This window comes from Oreochromis aureus, linkage group 7 (genome assembly GCF_013358895.1).
Source record: "Oreochromis aureus strain Israel breed Guangdong linkage group 7, ZZ_aureus, whole genome shotgun sequence".
Lineage (NCBI taxonomy): Eukaryota > Metazoa > Chordata > Actinopteri > Cichliformes > Cichlidae > Oreochromis > Oreochromis aureus.
This window is the reverse complement of record NC_052948.1, coordinates 7,697,742-7,714,389: the sequence shown is the minus strand read 5'-3', so window position 1 is coordinate 7,714,389 and position 16,648 is coordinate 7,697,742. Positions and strand designations below refer to the sequence as shown.

Genomic DNA, 16,648 nt, shown 5'->3' with positions numbered 1-16,648 from the left:
TTGTGAACTACTTTTATATCTTATGATTGTCAAGGTTTTATAATTGATACGTGCCAGGTCCTTTCTCTTTTCCCTCCTATCTCCCTTTTCCTATTTTATTTTTGTCAAGCACCTTGGTATACCCTTGGTTTTTTAGTGTGCTTTATAAATAAAGTTCATTATTATTATTATTATTAAAATCATGCTCTGAGACATCAGCCAATTATGGCTCCAGACAAATCCATGTACTGCATGCCATCTCTGGCATAATCATATTTATAACCATAACAAAGATAAGAGGAGGGAAATCAAACGGGTCATCTCAGAGTACTTACATTTGTGTTCAATGAAAAGCGTACTTTTAGTTTTCCCTTTCATCACATGAGAGGGCTTTCTGGTGTTAACAAACAAGCAGTCGTTCTCCCATGGAATCAGAGTTGGGCTTTTGCCAAACTAGACAACCTCTCTCAGTCCATAAAGTCTCTGGAAACAGATGATTATTCTGGCATGTTAAAACTCACAAAGTGTAAATTTTCTTATCCTGATGCATATTTACACAATCTGCCGGAGTCACAGCAATAGATTCAGCGTTCCAGATTTTTCACTGTACTGGCTGCAAATATAATAAAACAGCCGAGGCTATTCACATTAATCCATAAAAATATTGTACTGAATGAAAGTCTTTCCATAAATCTTGTTACGTGGAGTGAGGCAATGTTGGTCTTAAGTTCCCCGCAGCTTAAGGTAAACAGTAGGCCCTTCATAACTAACATAATGAAATTTTACTGTAATGGCATTCATTGCTAATAAAAATGTTAAAGTAACTTGCTCAAACGAACCACAGACCTTACTGAATAAATTAATCCGGCTGAGACGTTTAATATATGCAAGAAAGGTTTGATGGTTATGGCACTGTAGCTCATAAAACAGGCAAAGCTTCTGAGTCAACTCTGATGATTTCTAGCAACCAGCTTACCCATACTAACAGCACAAAAACACACGTAAAACAAAGCTAATGTCACTTTAAATATGATCTCTAATATGCGAGTATTTGTATTTTTTTATTAACTTATCAGTTGTGTATATGTAGTTGATTACAGACAGTACAACGAAACTGCCTCCACTTTAACGCTTTTAAATCACTGCTCTTAAAGCTCATTACAGCTTTGTTTGTCTATTTTTGGGTGACATGGCGCACCTGCTGCGCACTCCTAGACTTTAATAGTCTGTATCTGATGACTGCACACTGTGCCAAAGTACTATGACGCGCCACAACATTTGCGCTCGTTTTTGGAATGACTGCTTTTGAGTGAATGTAGGCGGTCAAGTAGAAGCAATTACCATAAAGAGAACAGCAGAAAAGCAGCTCAGACATCATACACCCTGGGTCTGTCAAAAGTAGTTACCCCCTCACGTCATCACGTCCTCGGTTCACCTTCAGGGCAACGACGTAATGCGCATTTCAGTAATCAATACAAACGGCCGAGTAATTATCTAACTTACCTCTGAAGCTGATATCAGATGCATGCATTCAGTCGAAGGTCTGAGCTGCCAACTTATGCAGTTTGTTTAGAGAAACTAGGAAGCATTTTGTAGCTGTTGTCTGGTTGCCTCTGTACCCCTCCTCTCTCACACATCTGGTCCCCAAACTAAAGGAGGACCTCCCATTCAGGCAGTTTCGGCTGGACTCTGCGGCACCCACTTCTCCTCAAAGGTTTGAGTATTTTTCACGATTCAGGGAGTTCCCTGTGCTGTCTCAATAAAATACCATACACTCTTTGAAACTGAACAATCTATACATGGTTCTTAATCCTTGCGGGCTTTTTTCTTTTCTCTCTCGCTCTGTGATTTACCAACGGCACGTGAACTTCTCGTGGCCATTAACCCTTACAAACTGTTCTGGTCAGATTTGACAACATCAAAAATGTCATTGTTTTTCCTGAAATTTGATTGATTGTTCTTGAGTGACCCAAAAATACTAATTTTAGACGCACCTGTGTGGGTTGCATCAAGGAAAATTGTGGTTTTGTGCAATCTTGAAAGTGTGAAACTGTAGGTGCTGTATCTGTGTGTATTGTCTTTAATGAGACAGTGGTGACAGAAGTCAGACTTTTGGAAGTTCTGGTGTCTCAAACTCTACATGTTGGTCTTTGAATGATCATAGGGGATCGGGAGAGAGTGAAATAGTAAAATAGCACATAGGACTGATCATATATGATACACATGAGGAACAGACACCACATAGAGGTCAGAGGGTGTCTTGAAGAGATATAGGGTGACTATATAGGTGGTTAGCATTGCTGTCACTTAACAAGGTTTATTTAGTTGTTATTCTGTGTTTACTCAGATTTTGCAATCAGCATTCCAAAATTGGACGTATTTGTCTTTGATGTAAAAAACTATATAAAATTGTATTTTGTATTTCACATAGTGTCTAAATTGTGTGCACTAATAAATATGTATGTTGTTGTTATTGAGGTTGATATCAATAAGAAAGCTGGATAAATAATAACTGATATGTTTGCACTTCTTCCCACTCTGTATATGTAAACAAAATCAGCAAATGTGAAGCTATACTGTTGTATACAGAGTGGAGATTAAAAAAATGAAAAAAGTGATGTTGACCATCTCAAGGTTTTTGGTGTCAGATGGTCTGATCGGAGCATTTCAGAAATTGCTGACTACTGAAATTTTCCCACACAAACATATCTAGGATTTACAGAGGATGTTCCAAAAACATTGATGTCAGAGGAGAATGGTCACAACATGCACAAGTGCACAACATGTCGAACCTTGAAGCAGATGGGCTCCAGCAGAAGATCATCCTGGATGGCACACCTGTCAGCTAAGAACAGGAAACTGATGCTCCAATTTGGATTGCCCCATCAAAATTAAACAACAGAAGAGTACAAAAATATAGCCTATTTGATGAGTCTTAATTTCTGCTGTAACATTTAGATGTGGTGGTCAGAAGTTGGTGTAAAAACATGAAAGCATGGATCTATCCTCCTTTGTATCAATGGCTCAGGCTGCTGCTGGTGGTGGTGTAATAGTGTGGTGGCTGTTTTCTTAGCAGGCTTTGGATGTTTTAGTACCATCTGAGCACTGTTTAAGCACCACAGTGCACCTAAGTATTATTGCTGACCATGTTCATCCATTTATGACCATTTATTCACCACCACCTTAAATATGCGCTACAAAGAATTAAGACTGTCCTGAAGGTAAAAGGGGAATCCAACCCAGCACTAGAAAGCTGTACCTAATGAAATGGCAGTGAGTGTATGTGGATCTCTTTTATATTACGATATATTGCTGATAATACCTACTGCAAGTATGCCAAAGAGCTCTTATTAGCAACTTCTCTTTCTTATATAGTCTGTTTAAATAATGAGTAAAGCTTCAATTTTTAGACCTTCAACCAATAAAAACTGACATTTAGCAGCCCATGCTGTTTTATGATGCATATAACAGCAGCCATGCTCCTGCCTCTTGTCCAACACAGTGATACATACACCCAGAATTTCATCTATAAAAATATTTTTTTCTCTGTTCATGTGTAACAGAAACCAATTCAAAGGACTGAGATGTTTCTAAAAGCCTTACCTGTGACCTTTTGGAGTAGAGTGAATGTGAGACAGATTTACATCTGCATTTGTCATTAACACACAGGGTTTAGAAATTTTTGATCCAAAAATGATCTTCACTCATCGCTGAACATCCTAAGGGATGCCTGTCTGTGGATGACGTAGACAAAGAGCAGAAGTTGGTACTTGCAGATGCCAGCAGACCCACTGTCTCTGCAGGAGAACACAGAGCTGCTGAGAAAGAAGGGAAAGATCCACGCCTGCTCTCTGCCTATCACTCCTCTCCTCCTCTCTAAACACACATTCCCTTTCCAGACAATCTCATCTCTCCATCTATCATTTGCTTCACTTGTCAGCAGGTTATCTTAGAGGCAGCCCATGAGAGAGCCCATAGTTATGGTAACCATTCCAGCTCCTGAATAGAGTCCATAGTTGTAAACATGAAGAGCAAGGTCTATCCCATTCCAAGTCCAAGATTTAATGGAGGGCTCACTGTGAGCAGGGGGTTGTGCCAGCATTTCAACTCAGCTATGGCAAGGGATGCACCCACCTGACTATCCCATGAAATTTTAGCCCAGCTTAGTGCATAACTTTAATGAAACTTCCAAAAGGAAAAGAAAACACAAGTTGAGTGAGAGAAGAGCAAGACGTGGGAGAAGCAGTGAGGGGAATGTACAAGATGAAGAGGCTGTGTGAAAGGACTCAAACACAGCAACAACAGACTGAAAGGAAACAAAAGGAAGCAGCCAAGACTATGAATGTTGTTTTATCAAGTTCATTTTGTCGCCTAACTCTTTTCCCCACTCCAAAATACACTATTACATCATACTGAGCATGGGAAACATATCCCAACACAGTTGAGTGTCTTGCTCATCTTTTTTTTTTTTCCAGATGCAAATATATTAGTCATTTCTTGAGGATCATTCTAAGTAATAAGAGTCCTTTGTCTTTACTTAAAGAAAGGCATAGACACGCAGTGGGCACAAAAAATGCAGTCACAGTTTAAAAATTATAACGAGGACTAAACATAAATTTATAGTCTCCTGACACAAACCCTGTAGAGACTAAGGAAAAGCTTATATTTGCTCTGTATTTTGTTAGGATTCCTGACAGTACAGTAGCCTAATCCTACACTTATTGATGTTGACATGATACAGATTTACTTCAAAAATAGCTAATAAATTAGCTCAACATGAAACAAGACCTCAAACCCCAACTATCCTTTCAGACTCATTTCGATTGTCTATTTGTAGTAGATCAAAGCTAAGTCATGTCTTGGAGCTATTTTGATGACCATGTCTGATGAAAAAAAAAAAACAGAGAGAGAAACTAGAGGGGGAAAAGCTAAACAAAAGCACACTTTAATGGCAACCACAAACATGTTTTATTCACATGAATGGATGTCACAGAGACGAAACTGGGGGATATAAACAACTTCAGGGTTTCCCTGGCTGTCTATAAGCAACTTGTACCGTCTACCATTGACCCAGTCTCTCCCATTTCATGGCGTTCTACCTCTGGAATTAAATCTCCCCCAGTATTTCAACATGTTACAATTAGATAAACCAAAAACAAACAAAGCTTTGTGGCTGAAGCAACATTAAAACAAGTTGAACAAAATAAAGTGTCTCACAGCCAGGAGAGATAATATGGACCGGATCCAGGTGAGTGTTGGGAAATCAAATCAATTAGGACAAAGAGCAGCTGTCCACAGCAAATTCTACTTTCTCCTTCAGATCATTGTGACAAGAAGGGACAAAAAAAAGAAGCACAGTGCTGGTTGTTTGAGGGATTTTCAGGGATTTTTGCAAACCCTCTGTGGCATATCAGGGTTAGCCAAACAGCTGAAGTCCAAATAACCCACTATTTTCCAAAGCTGATGTAAACAAGTACTGGTTCTGATGAAGTGGCAGGGTGATGGTGTCCAGGAGCAGCACCCTCCTTGAAGAGACAATAATCCCGCTGTGTATTCTTCGGCCTGTCAGGTCATTATAGTGATGAAACCACCAGAAGGGGCCACAGTTGATTTTGAAGCATCTTGGTCTTTTCACAATCTCTGTGAGCATTTCCACATTGCGACATCTGGCTGACAATGAATTAAGCAGTTTGCAAGGGGAAAACAGGAAAAAAAGGCTCCTCTTTGTTTTATCCATGACCTTCAATATTTGTTAAAAGACTATCTAACTTGAGCGCTTGTCAGACTGTATGCATTTGTTGACCCCTGATGTTCCATAGACTCGTCAGGTCATGCTGTAGGGAAAGATTCTAATCTGTGCCAAACCAGATGGACTCTCAGGTGGCCACAGATGTCACAATCTGGACGATCTCGCCATTGTCTCCATGGATAGCACCCTGGATGGCCTCTTTGACTTCCATGTCTGCCTGCAGGGCTGGTGCCAGCTCAGCAGCCTGAGATAAAGAAAAGAGAGGAGATGAAATAGGTGACAAGAAAGATGAAAAGACACTAAAAGATCAGTACTTTTACTGAATGTTCACTATGTATATATAGTTCAACACGTAAGGGGGACTGAGGACCAGTCTTAAACCAATCTTAAGTTCTCTGAAGAGCGGAGTATATCAAAGGGTTATTTTATATGACTTGGGAGGCTACACAGACTATTTTTACTGTTTATTTTTTTCCTGTCAGACAGTCTTTTCTCTTGTGTAACTGTAGCTGTTGTGTTGCTCTCACAAAAACCACCAAAATCCGTTGACAAAAACAATTGTACGTGACAGAACGTTGCAGCTGATCATCAGCTGCTGTGACTTTAGTGTTTAAACACAAATGTTTGGATCATAACTAACATGTTAAAAGATCAAAGACATGCAATAACACAAACTAACCAACTGAAACATAGTTGACTAAAAAGTACCCTGTTCTCAAAGGAATATGTTTCCCCTCAGTTGAGGCTGGGACTTTCTTTGTCAAAAGTTTACGCCTTACTGTGGGAGTGGATCAAGCCTCCACTCTTTGCTGCATCACATCCACCCTCTGTCTCACCACTTCCCTGCCTTTCTTAAACTATTCCTACCAAATGAAGGTACAAGAAGCCAAAAGTTAAATCTTTTTTGGCTTCTTATATAATGAATCTCGCCCTCAATTTAGCTTCTTTGTTAGAACTAGCCCCTGAAATCGGATCACTTTGCCAGCAGGGGTACAAGCAGTTAGAAGCTGGGATTATAGGCACTTTTAGGTTAACACAAAGTAGTTATCCATTTTTGACATGGCAAGTGGAAAAAGTGCCTGCTGGCTTGTAAAGCTGGCAGGTGGTCCAGTTGTAGGGAAGCTAGACAGAATGATGTTGGTAAGCAGCTATACGTTTAAACCTCATATAGAAACATCCCGAAATGCAATGAACATTCATTTTCCCGATATGGGAGCATTTTCTCTGCGTACTAGTCAAATATAGTCACACAATATCATTGCCTCACTACGAAAGTCAAGTAAGTTTGACACAAAAAGCTGTCTGCATTGCATAAAGCCCATGCCAAAATCACAAATGTGAAGTGGAAGTGGTCAGAACCCAACTTCCAGGGAGTGATCTTAAATTAGCAGGACCACAAAGACACACAAGGAGACAACTCTGAAAAAAAATTAGGGTGAATTTACATTTGTTTTAATGGCTGGAGTTCCAAAACTTTGCGGTCACACCTTGTAAAAGCCTAATGACACCTATCACAAATGATGAAGACTTTCCTGTGGACTAATCAATGTGACTAAGCTATATTCTGATTCCATTTTATTGTGCAAGACAACCACAGTGAATAACTACACACAGAAGGAGCAGAGGAACGACAAGATAGATTACAGAAGAAATATCTCAGAGAAGAAGGGAGAGGTTATGAGGAGACTGACAAGTGGAGAAAAACAAGAGGTTAGCTATTTGGATTTAAATGCTTCCCTGACTGTCTCTATAGTCGATGTCAGATGTATCGAGTTATTGTTTGTCTAAAAGCCCTGTAAAAGATGAGGTTCATGACTCAGTCCTGGACGATGACCATGTTGAGTGACTCATTTGTTCCTCAAACACACATCCAAGGTTCCCTCAAACACACCTGCAGCGTTTAATTCTCTTTCCAGTCCAACGTGCTGTGACAAGACAACAGCTTTGACTGTAGCACAGCTGTACCATAGCAGCACACACAACACAAACATGAGACACAGCGGTAGTGAAAATGGCAAGTTCAACACATTTGATTCCAAGTTTGTTTGTTTTGTTTTTTAAATGAGAATTGAAAGACTCTTAAACTATCATAGCACAGACCTAGCTCTACCCTTGCAAATAACAAATGGAAGAACGAAAATATGTAACACGTGTACTAAAACCAGGCTGCCGGTGCTTTGCAGTCTCAGCTTTAAACTGTGTCACAGTTTAGCCAGACGTTAGAACTGCTATGCATTCTTTACATAAAAAATATAACGCCTTGCATTGTGCACCACTTCATATGTCTAATGGAAACTATTAAATAAGAAAAAGAAGAAAATGCAGAGGTAACTAAATGCAAAATCTGGAGTAATTTTCCAGCATGTTGCATGAATGCTTCCACATGTGTGTAAACAGATGAGAGCCAGTGTCTTGACTTAGCAGACTGCAGAAAAGCAGGAAAAGAACCTTTCTATGAACTCTGAAGAGAAAGTTAACAACGTTTCAACTAGGACATCAAAACAATACAGCCTACATGCCCTTTGTTTTATTAGGTCCTTCCGGGTAAAGTTTTTCATTTAAACCTGGAAAAATATCAATGTTAGCATACAGATGTGTTTTAAAACATCTTAGAATATTTGGGGATATTTCATCCGAGCTTAAAGTCTACTCGGGTAATAAACACACCGCTGTTTATGAGCAGTTTCAGTCTGCTGTTGAGCATGTCCACATGGTCTTGGTGAATCCCAGCTCTACTCAACATCATCATCACACTTGTGACTGATCAAACTTCTGTCAACTTTGTTGATATCTGTCAAGATCTGTGTACAATCCAACATTAGGAAAAAAATTAGCTCATTTTAGATGTAAAAGTTCATTCAAACAAATCACTTGTGTAAACAAACAGCTTGAACTCTCACTGCGCACAGAAATATAAAGTACAGATTCTGAAATACAGTACACTGAGTGGCAAAAACTTTGTGGGCTCAGTACAAATAAATAAATTGTATAACCAGGCCATCAATATGTGTATAATCCACACCCAAAAAATGTAATCAGTATAAAATGCTCTAACTACTTTCATGTTCACATGGGCAAGGAACAGATTACTGAGAAAACTATGGACAGCAATTCCTTACTCAAAAGGCAAAATCTTTTTTTTTTCTCCTTTCAAATCTGCTGCTGTATGGCTGGTCAGCACATTTGCTCTGCATGTCTTACAGGGAGATGAATAAGCCTGTCCTGATTCATGTGGCTACAATGTAGCTTGCCACACCAGTGTGTGAATGTGTCTGTGAATGGGTGGATGACTGAATGTAGTGTAAAGCGCTTTGGGGTCCTTAGGGACTAAGTAAAGCGCTATACAAATACAGACCATTTACCATTTACCATCAGGAGAGGACTGGAACCAGAAGTAGGCTGAATATTCCGCCTATTTACATTATCACAACACAAAAACTTAAATCGTAGCACACAAGTCAAGGAAAAAAGTAAGAAAAAAAGGACTAAATATTCAACATATCTGCGGAAAAGAAAAGATGACAGAACAAAGGAGAAGTGCATTTTTTGAAGGGTAAAGTGACCACTTCAAAGACTACAAAGGCAAGTGTCTGCACACCATCCTGATTCCACATGTGGCTGCTGCTCAACAAGCTCACTCATTGAAGGATTTTAGAAATATCTACTAATTACTACTTTTTTCCCCTCTTGTAACATTCCACCTCAACTTGATTATGTTTAATTACTGTTTGTCCAAACACCTGTCATAATGACAGAAAGCAGAATGTATGCCATTTAAGTGATAGTATAAGAAAAGGAGAAAAGCAGATTTGGTGTACCTACAAGTACTTTAGCTAAATTTCTGAAGCAATAGTTGAACAGCACAATGAAAATATACAGTACATTTACTGCCTCTTCATGAATGGTAAAGAAGTTCAATAAATACATTTAAAGGTAGAAGACTGTACATTTCCTTTTCGAGCAACAACTGCAAACTCCAAGGTGCATCCTAGCTCAAGAAAATGGAACCAGCATTCCATTCTTGATTCTTGAGGTGATTTGGCATCTTAATGTTTGTTTGGAGTAACAAAGTGCTGCAAATCTAATTTACTGAGTCTGATTGGCACCTTTTTACCAGAAAACAGAATATATTTACAGTTTATTTACAAACTACACAAAAGTGATCAACATCAAAACAAACATAGCATGTTTTCTTACAGTATTCTGAAATGCAATATTTATTGTGGAATGACTAAAAGCAAGTAATAAAATTGCAAGATTACTACTGGGGGATCTGTTCCATGAGGATACTCAGTTACACTCAATGTGCTCTTTGCAGAGTTTTGCTATTTTTGGAGGGTGTGTGTGTTTGTGTTTTACCTGTACAGCAGCCGTGTGATCTGCAACAGGAGCTAGCTGGACATACTGGACTTGGATGTCAGGGGGGAGAGGGGAGCCCTCCACTGCTGTGGCTCCTCCATCAGCTGAAGCGACAGCTATCAACTGAGCTCCACGAAGCACCTAGGGCAGAAAAAGAGTGGCGAGGAAAGAGGAAAGGTCAAACACAACTGGGATTTTTAGTCCTTTCTCTGATTTTTCATGAATCAGTTAGAAAAACTGATCTGAATAAAACATATGCAATAAGTCTCCCCACTGCCAAGTGTAAAAATCCACCATAAGAAAACTCATTATTTTACAGCAAACGCAATAAGAAACAACCACAGGAATATTTATTGATGTCCTACCTGATGTGTTTATGTCTTTAATGATTACAGTCATCACTGAGTACAAGCATGATGACACACAAATGCAGCAAGAAACTTGGCAGCTAGGAAAGAGTCATGCGGTGGCATAAATAAACATTTCATCCCCACTGTTCTCACTTCTCCGCATCCCACTCTTGGATTATACATCACATCTAAGAGAAACTTTATGATCCAGTCACTTCAATTAAGTTCTGTTTTCCTGGGTTCTATAATGTGTTATGCTCACCAGCAATGGTTTTTTATTTGTGTTCATATTTAGAAAAAGAAAGGAAACTGTTGGAGAATGGTTAGTGAGACATCGCAAGGGGATCCTAATCTCCCACGGCGCTGAAAGTCAGCCAGACAACATTAGAGATCTGCGGTTTTGATGCTCTAATTACAGAGCAGTGCAGTGCAGCTGGAGTGTTGTTGAGTAGAGCTTTAGTTCGTTGAGGCGGTTCCTATAGATAGACTGCAACCACCAACAGAGAGGATTGCATTGCATGTATACACTTGCAGAGCACTGCTGTTAATTTGGACAGCATAACTTTCATGTGACAACAGACATGCAAATTAACATACAATCATCCTGTCAACACAAGCATACAAAAAGACAGATGGAGGGAAATATTCACTCAGCTTTGTGCTTGTGCATGTTCTTTTAAATCAAACAGAGGTCAGAGACCAGTGTGGCCCAGAGCCTTCCAGCAGTACTTTCTCTGAGGAGGGATTACTGGTTTGAAGAAATGCATTTCAACATGACCTGACAGCAGGATCTTATTGATTTTTTTTTTTCCTTATTTCAGTGATGTCTGGAAAGCTTTTAGTTATAAGAGCTCTGTACCTCGGTCCTATTCAAGATGCCCTTAGTGCTGAGATAATCTTGCATATACTTTACAGACACACACACACACACACACACACACACACACACACACACACACACACACACACACACACACACACACACACACACACACACACACACACACACACACACACACAAAATAGGGCTGAAAATGCAAGCTGGCAAAAAAAAAAGAAAAGAAAAAAAAGGAAGAAAAAAAACTGATTACAGATGATGTTTAGCTGCCCTGTAACATCCCACGCTGCTTCCCACTCCCCAGCCCAGCCATTACTTTAAAGTTCTGAGCTCGTGATGTGCCCCAAAGGTTCAGTTAACCACTCCAGTACCCTCCGGCAAGAAGTTCTGCCAATCTGACCACAAAATGTGCTGCTTCATCACCACAATATGTTAGGCCAAGCCAGCCCGATGGAAGCTATTAGTGTAAGAAATCAGTCTGACTCACTCAATCAGATAATTAGGACGCTTCAAGGACAGGAGTGGATTGAGGCTAAGTGGGCTGACCTAGTATAACCTAGTCATCTGTGAGATCTGGGTCAAAGGAATCACACTGTGCGAGTACCTATATAACACTGAAATATTTAGAGCCTTAGCCTGGAGTTTTGGTGTAAACAGGACTCATATACTTAAAAAAAAAAAAAATTGGATTTCATGTTCATACTCAACATGTTAAGAAATGACACTTTTATATCTTTATTATAAATCTGAAACTGAAGCCAGCAGCCAGCCAACTTAGCATTAAGACTAAAAAATACTGATAGAGCTAGTCGTCATTTTCTAATCTTTAAGCTCAGTTTAAAGTAAAGCTCCCTGCCTTCTGTCTCCGTTATGTTTATTTAGCATACAGAATCGGTGTATAATGCTAACAATTCTGGGAAACATTTACATTTCCCTCTGTGTCAAACTATGTTTACATTCTTGAAACAGCCATCATATTTTAGAAACTATATACTAAAAGTGTTCAGACAGACAGCTCAGTGAGAAACTAAGAGGAAAGAGCCATCTGCTTAATCGTTTCGTTATGGCAGACATCCATAGAAATGCATCTCTACAGTCTCTGCTCTTCTATTAGGGATCAAAACTGGCTTCTTTCAAGTGCTTGTCTGTCTGAAATCGTACATTGAGTATGTGTGCCCGTGTGCATAAACTCAAGCATGATGATACGTCAGTACTTACTGTATCTAAGCGTACAATTACCGGGGTTTAAGGGATGCTATGGTTGACACATGAGATTGTAAACACTTGTCTCACTCAATTAACGTCTGAACCTCCATTTGAGAGCAGTTTGCATTCTCAGCTGTGAGGAGCAGCACACAGACTCACAAAAGCATTTACAGAGTTGGAACAGTGTGTGAGATCTCTGCAGCGATTACACAGGAACTTCTCGGGTCCATATCCTGTCCCACGACTTTCTTTGTCAGAACAACTCGTCTCCAGTATTTGAGGATAATACTGTCATGCTTGGCTCTAAAGTATAATGTCAGTCTAAAACAGCAAGACGAAATGCTCTCGCTCATAACAACTAAATCTAATCAGGGGATAAATTGTGCTTTTCTTTATCTTTTTCCCTCCATTAGCATAAATGATAGTTTTGTTGTCTATAATTACCTCAAGGTTGGAAGTTTATATAAAGCACTATAGAGCACTATTAAGCAATTCTTTGAGTACTGATGATAATTATCGCTCATTCAGCTAATAGAACATAATCATCATTAGGCTGGTTGGCAATGATGCAAAAACAAAGATCACTTTAATGTATCAAGAAAAGTTTTCACGAGGTAAAAAATGATGATTTTTGTAAATTAGGCTGAATCAACAAATAGACTGTAAGTAGAAACAAATTATACATTATACAAGGTGAGAAGTGTTTGTACTTGGAACACATGAGTCTCCTGACACAGAAAAAATTTACTTGGCCTGATTGCATAATAACATCGGTTTTCAACTAAGATTTGGAAGAAGTCACTTAAAACGTTGCCCAACATATTAGATTTGATCTAGAGGGCTTAATTTGTCAGAAATAGGGGCCACCAGTGGATCTTAAGAGAATAAGTTACTGTTGACCTCAAGGTTTGGGGGATTTGAAGTCTTAAATAATCAGTTTGAATGGCCGGCCACCTTCATGACCAAGTGCCAAAGAGAAGTGCAGCCAGGGAGCATTAAAAGCTATGGTACTGCCCCACAGTCCTGGAGAGAAGAGCAATTCTCTGCAGGCTTTGTTAGCTATCACGGTCTTGAGAGAAAAAGGGAAGAAAAGAATAAATCTTTTGCTGATGCTGTAATGCTTTCAGTAATGGATCCAGGACACTAAAGAAATACAGCAATGGGAGCGGAAAGACAAGTGAACAACAACAGCAGCCTGATGCAGAAAACATTCTCAACTCCAACAGTGAAGGAAAATAACGAAAAGAATAAACAAAGTTCTTTACCAAGTCTTCGTTTAATTCAATTTAAATTTTTTCTGCATTCACTTCATATGAAAGTAGTTACACTTGATTTACACAAAGGCAATGGGTGTTAAGAAAAAAGACAACACCTCTGAATACCCATCCTCATCCTCAGTCACCATCCAAGAGTAATGCAACTGTGAGACAACCAGCATTCACAAGGCATGAGCCTGATGCAAGCTGGCATTAATTCCCAGTCTTACAGGAGGTCTCACTTAAACTCAGCTGTGGATCGGGTGATACTATGAGTCACCCTGTTAGTGTGCATGTGTGTGTGTTTGTGTCTAAGTTTCTAAAGATTGTGCTTCCCTTGCTAAAATTACACTGGGAATCCATTATAGCGACATAGAAACATACCCTCTATTTATCAGGAAACAAAATTCATACCGACTATATTGTAGCAAACGAGACCAATAAAAATCTGTTTCCTATCACTCCCGTAGGAATACCGCCTCTTCTTTCAGATCTGGAGAAAAAAAACTAAACCAAAACAGGGAAATGAAAAAAGAAACATTTGGACTTTGGAGTGCCTGGAACTTCCTCTCTGCTTAATAGCCGTCAACAACATCTGCAACAGCCATTCCTGAACAGATGTCCAAGCAGAAACACTAGCTCCGGGTGGGTAGGTGCGGTCAAAGTGGAGGCGTGAGGGGGGTGGGGGGGTGGAGTAAGGCCTGGCTTCAACTTGGCCATAAAGATGGCCATAGACACAGAAGTGCTCTAAGTGGTTGTTTTGTGTGAACTGGGGAAATGATCACACTGACTTTAAAATGTCTCACTGCAGTCATTACCGCTTTGTTACATATGCCTTTTATTTTACTGCTGAGTCTTACGCTGGCTATTCTGATTTCAGCTGGGCCTCAGATTGTAATGTGACTCAATGAAGTCAAAACACTGAAATTAAAAACTACAGTATTGATTTTTCCCCTCTATATTTTGAGAATTAATCTACTTATTTGTTGATGCATCTTTACCATATATTTCTGACAGATATATCTCCTAGCTAAATATACTTCTTTGAAACTTGTTATGTATGCTATACATGAACTTTTGACCTGAACCAAAGCTTCCCATTTCCACCCACACCATCAAAGTGTTTCTACACTAGAACTCAACACCTGCAAAGAATCAAGCCCTCCCTTGCATCCTTTGCTTCACAACTCCCACCAGCAGACTGGGAGTCGGATTCAGGCAGGGCTCAGAAAAGTTTTATGATAAAACCAACTTCACTTGAGTTCTGATCCAGAGCAGAAAATCAAAAGGGAACTGATGACAAAAATAACAGCTGTAATTAAGAATAGGGCCCCTTAAACACGAAAGAGAAGAACATTTCATTGACGGTTTTCACTGTTCTCTAGCGTAAATCCAAACTTGGCTTGCCTAATTGACCACGGCATTTTTATAGTGTCAGTAAATTTCGTGATTTAAAAGGATGCCTTTATCATGTTTCCAATTATTCTGTTTAATTCAATGGAGCCAGGGAAGATGATAAATACAGGTTGTAAAATTCAATGAAAATACAGCACTACCCTAACTACCCATTGCAACACAATCCTTTATCTAGTTAGATTTGCAAACACGCATTATTGAGGCCAAGACGCTTCTTAAATCAAATGTCATTTTTTCCTCAGTTGTCTGAAGCAATGCATCTTATTTTTGTTTTCAATTGTGGCACTGTCCTTTTAATACATAAATACAAAACAAAGAAAATTGCAGTGAAAATTAGATCTCACTTACTGACATGTCCAAATTACCTCTGGCTGACCCTTAAGGCCTCCAAAGCACTTCCATAACAGAAAACCTTAAATGCACTCGGCGCCTTTGACACACACCAGCCAAGAAGCCAACAAATTCAAATCTCAGATTTGTTGCGAAAAACATCTGTCATCTTTCATCAGCATGTAGCTTACTGGGACTCTTTAACTCACTGATACATCACAACAACTATGCATCTATCAGATAGAATTATTTTTACTGCTTCCTGTAGATTTTCCACTTTCAGTGAAATGATGCTTGGGTACTTCTACCTCATCCTTTCTCTGGAGTTGTTATTAATCTAACATTCCCACAGATTAACAGAAAGCATTTACACTGGTAAACTTCTATAACATTTCTGAGGTTCATTTTAAGTCAGGGAAATTGTTTTGCTAAAATTGCCATTCTTTACTGTAGTAACACACGCCAAAATTCAGGGTCTGCTGTAAACATTTCAAGAGTAATTTGAAAGACTGTTGAACGTTGGTCTCAAAACTATGACTCGTGTGATAAATTCACTAATTAAGAAATTTACATGACAATGGTGCTTCGTGGACCTGGTTACAGAGGGTGCAGCATTGAATGATGATGATGGAGCCATCTATGCCTGACACTGGTAAGGCAGACATGCACCAGGCCTGTACTGAGGGTGACTCATACTGAAATGCATCTAAGACATCTGGTCTCTCTTACTCACACAGCCAGCGACCCAGACTTTGGCCACACAGACGAAAGAAAACACCACTGGGGGTATCCTCCTCTGAAAAGCTCACTTACAACTACCCCCCCACCCCCACCATGACACACACACACACACACACACACACACACACACACACACAGACAGAACTAGGATTCCCCAATCTGCGTCCCTTTATCTCTGCCTCATGATGCCACAAGACATGAAGCAGACCACTTCTTTGAAACGTGATCCACCACTAGTCTTCCAAATCCTTGAAGGCTTACGTACAACCCACTTATACTAAACCCTGGTCATAAAACATTTTGTTTGTATCTTTTAATTGTTATCCTGGCCCAGCATTGTCAATCACAGGAATTTCAACATCCCCTTAAACACCAGAAACCACATTTCGGAAAACAACTTGGGCCATGAGCCAGCAGTCTGATT

General features: G+C 39.5%; 2 protein-coding genes across 7 annotated transcripts in view; both read right to left on the bottom strand.

The window, feature by feature from the left end:
- LOC120441033 (zinc finger protein 469) overlaps nt 1–1,950 on the bottom strand; it is a 200,499-nt gene extending 198,549 nt beyond the window's left edge. For 4 of the 5 annotated variants that reach the window (XM_039614642.1, XM_039614638.1, XM_039614640.1 and 1 more), the window contains exon 1: nt 1,483–1,950. The gene's annotated coding sequence lies outside the window, so the exon portion shown is untranslated. Of the gene's footprint in view, nt 1–1,320; nt 1,413–1,482 lie in introns of those variants that run through there. The other variant, XM_039614641.1, reaches the window with a different exon arrangement.
- A 2,363-nt stretch (nt 1,951–4,313) lies between these two features.
- Nucleotides 4,314–16,648, bottom strand: part of LOC116335492 (BTG3 associated nuclear protein) — a 38,056-nt gene continuing 25,721 nt past the window's right edge. For both annotated transcript variants that reach the window (XM_031759199.2, XM_031759207.2), the window contains 2 exons: nt 10,088–10,228; nt 4,314–5,972 (listed from right to left, as the gene is read on the bottom strand). In XM_031759199.2, coding sequence (XP_031615059.2) covers nt 5,856–5,972; nt 10,088–10,228 — 258 coding nt within the window. In that variant the 3' untranslated portion in view covers nt 4,314–5,855. The remainder of the gene's footprint in view (nt 5,973–10,087; nt 10,229–16,648) is intronic.